Source organism: Labrus mixtus, chromosome 12 (genome assembly GCF_963584025.1).
Source record: "Labrus mixtus chromosome 12, fLabMix1.1, whole genome shotgun sequence".
Classification (NCBI taxonomy): domain Eukaryota; kingdom Metazoa; phylum Chordata; class Actinopteri; order Labriformes; family Labridae; genus Labrus; species Labrus mixtus.
This window is the reverse complement of record NC_083623.1, coordinates 814,616-819,615: the sequence shown is the minus strand read 5'-3', so window position 1 is coordinate 819,615 and position 5,000 is coordinate 814,616. Positions and strand designations below refer to the sequence as shown.

Sequence of the window (5,000 nt, the reverse complement as noted above, 5' to 3'; positions counted from 1 at the left end):
CTTCAATCACACGGCTAAACTCAGACAGGGATACGTCTATCACCTGAAAACACATATACAGAGTCAGGGAGCCGTCTATCACCTGAAAACACATATACAGAGTCGGGGAGCCGTCTATCACCTGAAAACACATATACAGAGTCGGGGAGCCGTCTATCACCTGAAAACACATATACAGAGTCGGGGAGCCGTCTATCACCTGAAAACACATATACAGAGACGGGGATCCATCTATCACCTGAAAACACATATACAGAGTCGGGGATCCGTCTATCACCTGAAAACACATATACAGAGTCAGGGATACGTCTATCACCTGAAAACACATATACAGAGTCAGGGATACGTCTATCACCTGAAAACACATATACAGAGTCAGGGAGCCCTCTATCACCTGAAAACACATATACAGAGTCAGGGAGCCGTCTATCACCTGAAAACACATATACACAGTCAGGGAGCCGTCTATCACCTGAAAATACATATATATATATATATATATATATATACACACCTGCAATCAGACAAAGCCAGGGAGCTGTCACTAAAGACCCACTGCTAACGTGTTCAGAATCACCTGTTCAGATTCACCTGTATAGACTCACCTGTATGATATCTATAGCCAGTGGACTGAAGCAGTATTGGTCGATGAGTTCAGGTGTTTTTCCACTCAGCCAGCTCTCCTCTTCTTTCCTCAGCGCTGTGTTCAGCCACAACTTCAGTTGGTCCTGAATAATTCAATTAATAATAAATAATATAAAATAAACATAGTGTAATGTAATTCTTACAGTTTTGACTACACAGATTAAAGGAGCCTCACAGCCTCACAGCCTGACACCAGAACCAAACCAGTCCAGCTGACAGACTTAGGGTCTTACCTCTTTGTGGGTCAGGTACTGGTCCTCCAGACGTTCAAGGTGGTCCAGTTGAAGCAGAGAACCCAGACAGGCCGTCTTTATCCTCCCCTCCAGATCTTCATGTTTTAATATTTCACTGGAAACAAAGACCTGAGATTACTCTTCACAATGTCCAGAGTGACCATATTTGGAAAACACAAAGTGAGCAGCTAACACTAGCTACAGAAGCAAAGGGAATCTGTAATCCACGCTGCAATGTTAATTGGAATGCAAGTTTTGGCTAGCTAAAAATCAGACTAAAGCTAAATTTACTGAGGGCAAAATATTACAGCCGACTCCTCAAAGATAATGTTTTTACAACTTGACTCTAAACAAATAATGTTCCAGTTGCCATGGTATTGCGTTGTCAGTTACAGGTAGACCCGTCCTAAATCATATCTCTCTTTGTGGTATATTAGACTCTCAATAGGAGCATACTTTATAAGCAGACAGGGAGTCACTGAGGGAATTGGGGACTCACTGGGGGTATGAGAGACTTGTCTATTTATTAGAGACTTACCGGTTGTTCACTGATGGTATCAGGTACACACTGAGGGTATCAGGGACTGACTGAGGGTATAAGGGACTAATTGAGGGTATCAGGAACTTATTGAGGGTATTAGGGACTCACTGGGGGTATTAGAGACTCACTTAGGGTATCAGGGACTGACTGAGGGTATCAGGGACTAATTGAGGGTATCAGGGACTCACTTAGGGTATCAGGGACTGACTGAGGGTATCAGGGACTAATTGAGGGTATCAGGGACTCACTTAGGGTATCAGGGACTGACTGAGGGTATCAGGGACTTATTGAGGGTATCAGGGACTCACTTAGGGTATGAGGGACTCACTGGGGGTATTAGAGACTCACTTAGGGTATCAGGGACTGACTGAGGGTATCAGGGACTAATTGAGGGTATCAGGGACTCACTTAGGGTATCAGGGACTGACTGAGGGTAACAGGGACTAACTGAGGGTATCAGGGACTCACTTAGGGTAGCAGATGTTGATCCAGAGCAGCAGGTAGCTGCAGTCACCTGTTTCCAGCTCTGAAGCGGCGAGGTGGTTCAGTCGAGCAGAGAAACTCTGATGGTAAAGTCCTGCGTAGAGGTTCAGGATGTCCATTTGAGGAGGGTAACAGTCCACTACCAACCTCCCCACAGTCAGAAGGTCCTCCTTCACACGTCGCCCCACACGACACACCTGCACAGGTGTATCAGTGACACAAAGTGTTTCAGAGAGCTGGTTAGAGATGAACAGTTGATGTGGTGATCAGATCCTACTGTTCCTGTGTTTGACCCACCTCCCTCTTCAGAGGAGTCGACAGACCATCAGTTCCATCAGAGTCCTCCTCAGCGGCCTTCATCAGTCTGGACTCCACCATGTTCTGCAGGAGTTTATTGTGAGTACTCAGATACTTCTGGGGACGCCACACCGGGACTTTGTCCGCAGGAAACCCGGTCCAGCGCCGGTCCTGCTCCTCCTGCTGCTGGATGCACACCACAGCACTCCTCAGGACCTCCATCGCCCTGGAGGAGGGGGGGGAGGGGGAGGAGGGGGAGGAGGGGGAGGAGGTGAAGGTGTTGTGGATGGCCGTTATTATCTGCAGTCTGAGAGCCTCCTGGTCTCCCAGCAGCTGGTTCTCTTCTCCCTCACTGAAGGACTCCTGACTGAACAGCTGCTCCTCCCTGATGATCAGCTTCCTGCTGACCTCCTCCAAACGTTCCTCTTCCTGCTCCACCGCCTCTTCCACCCGCTGAGCCTCCTCACCCTCCACCTCATCCTCTGCAAGGCACAGAAACCTTTCCTGGTAAAGTTCTGTTGGTTCTGTTCATTTTATGTTGGTTCTCGTATTCAAAGGTGTTCTTTTGTTTATGTTTTAATGATGTTCTGTTGGTTCTGTTTTAATGATGTTCTGTTGGTTCTGTTTTAATGTTCTGTTTGTTCTGTTTTAATGATGTTCTGTTGGTTCTGTTTTAATGTTCTGTTTGTTCTGTTTTAATGTTCTGTTGGTTCTGTTTTAATGATGTTCTGTTGGTTCTGTTTTAATGTTCTGTTTGTTCTGTTTTAATGATGTTCTGTTGGTTCTGTTTTAATGTACTGTTGGTTCTGTTTTAAAGATGTTCTGTTGGTTCTGTTTTAATGATGTTCTGTTGGTTCTGTTTTAAAGATGTTCTGTTAGTTCTGTTTTAATGTACTGTTGGTTCTGTTTTAAAGATGTTCTGTTGGTTCTGCTGTAATTAAGTTCTGTTGGTTCTGTTGTAATGTTCTATTGGTTCTGTTTTAATGATGTTCTGTTGGTTCTGTTGTAATGTTCTGTTGGTTCTGTTTTAATGATGTTCTGTTGGTTCTGTTTAATGATGTTCTGTTGGTTATGTTTTAATGTACTGTTGGTTCTGTTTTAAAGATGTTCTGTTGGTTCTGTTGTAATGTTCTATTGGTTCTGTTTTAATGATGTTCTGTTGGTTCTGTTGTAATGTTCTATTGGTTCTGTTTTAATGATGTTCTTTTAGTTCTGTTTTAATGATGTTCTGTTAGTTCTGTTTTAATGTACTGTTGTTCTGTTTTAAAGATGTTCTGTTGGTTCTGTTTTAATGATGTTCTGTTAGTTCTGTTTTAAAGATGTTCTGTTGGTTCTGTTTTAATGATGTTCTGTTGGTTCTGTTTTAATGTACTGTTGGTTCTGTTTTAATGATGTTCTGTTGGTTCTGTTGTAATGATGTTCTGTTGGTTCTGTTTTAATGTTCTGTTGGTTCTGTTTTAATGATGTTCTGTTGGTTCTGTTTAATGATATTCTGTTGGTTATGTTTTAATTATGTTCTGTTGTAATGTTCTGTTGGTTCTGTTTTAATGATGTTCTGTTGGTTCTGCTTTAATTATGTTCTGTTTTAATGTTCTATTGGTTCTGTTTTAATGATGTTCTGTTGTAATGTTCTGTTGGTTCTGTTTTAATGTTCTATTGGTTCTGTTTTAATGATGTTCTGTTGTAATGTTCTGTTGGTTCTGTTTTAATGATGTTATGTTGGTTCTGTTTTAATGTTCTGTTGGTTATGTTTTAATGTACTGTTGGTTCTGTTTTAGTTTTTTGTTGATTCTGTTTTAATGATGTTCTGTTGGTTCTGTTGTAATGATGTTCTGTTGGTTCTGTTTTAATGTTCTGTTGGTTCTGTTGTAATGATGTTCTGTTGGTTCTGTTTTAATGTTATGTTGGTTCTGTTTTAATGATGTTCTGTTGGTTCTGTTTCAATGATGTTCTGTTGGTTCTGTTTTAATTATGTTCTGTTGTAATGTTCTGTTGGTTCTGTTTTAATGATGTTCTGTTGGTTCTGCTTTAATTATGTTCTGTTTTAATGTTCTATTGGTTCTGTTTTAATGATGTTCTGTTGTAATGTTCTGTTGGTTCTGTTTTAATTATGTTCTGTTGTAATGTTCTGTTGGTTCTGTTTTAATGATGTTCTGTTGGTTCTGCTTTAATTATGTTCTGTTTTAATGTTCTGTTGGTTCTGTTTTAATGATGTTCTGTTGGTTCTGTTTTAATGTTCTATTGGTTCTGTTTTAATGATGTTCTGTTGTAATGTTCTGTTGGTTCTGTTTTAATGATGTTCTGTTGTAATGTTCTGTTGGTTCTGTTTTAATTATGTTCTGTTGTAATGTTCTGTTGGTTCTGTTTTAATGATGTTCTGTTGGTTCTGCTTTAATTATGTTCTGTTTTAATGTTCTGTTGGTTCTGTTTTAATGATGTTCTGTTGGTTCTGTTTAATGATGTTCTGTTGGTTCTGTTTTAATTATGTTCTGTTTTAATGTTCTATTGGTTCTGTTTTAATGTTCTGTTGGTTCTGCTGGTTTCAGTTCTAACCATGTGATGTTCTGACCTGTAGTGGGTTTGTGGTTCTGCTGTCTGAGGTTCTTCCAGATCTTTCCGGGGTTCTTCAGTCTTGGGAGTCTCCTCTTCTCTCTGTCCGGGTTCTCCTCCATGCCTCCTGCTGAACAACACATTCTTTTCTATAAAGTTGTTAATGTTCTGACAGAACCAGAACACTGAAACCTTAAATCTTCTTTTTGTTCATCACATAAAAACAAACATGTGACGTCATTAACAGAACA

General features: G+C 40.6%; 1 protein-coding gene across 6 annotated transcripts in view; it reads right to left on the bottom strand.

Annotated features, from left to right (window-relative positions):
- tnfaip2a (tumor necrosis factor, alpha-induced protein 2a) overlaps nucleotides 1–5,000 on the bottom strand; it is a 14,815-nt gene that overhangs the window by 8,130 nt on the left and 1,685 nt on the right. For 5 of the 6 annotated variants that reach the window (XR_009675039.1, XM_061052810.1, XM_061052807.1 and 2 more), the window contains exons 2-7: nucleotides 4,769–4,879; nucleotides 2,200–2,681; nucleotides 1,888–2,099; nucleotides 879–993; nucleotides 606–728; nucleotides 1–43 (exon numbers count right to left, since the gene is read on the bottom strand). The exon at nucleotides 1–43 is cut by the window's left edge and continues 52 nt beyond it. Coding sequence is in view for 5 of the 6 variants with exons in the window: in XM_061052810.1 (XP_060908793.1) it covers nucleotides 1–43; nucleotides 606–728; nucleotides 879–993; nucleotides 1,888–2,099; nucleotides 2,200–2,681; nucleotides 4,769–4,879 (1,086 nt within the window). In the remaining variant the exon portion in view is untranslated. The remainder of the gene's footprint in view (nucleotides 44–605; nucleotides 729–878; nucleotides 994–1,887; nucleotides 2,100–2,199; nucleotides 2,682–4,768; nucleotides 4,880–5,000) is intronic. The other variant, XM_061052809.1, reaches the window with a different exon arrangement.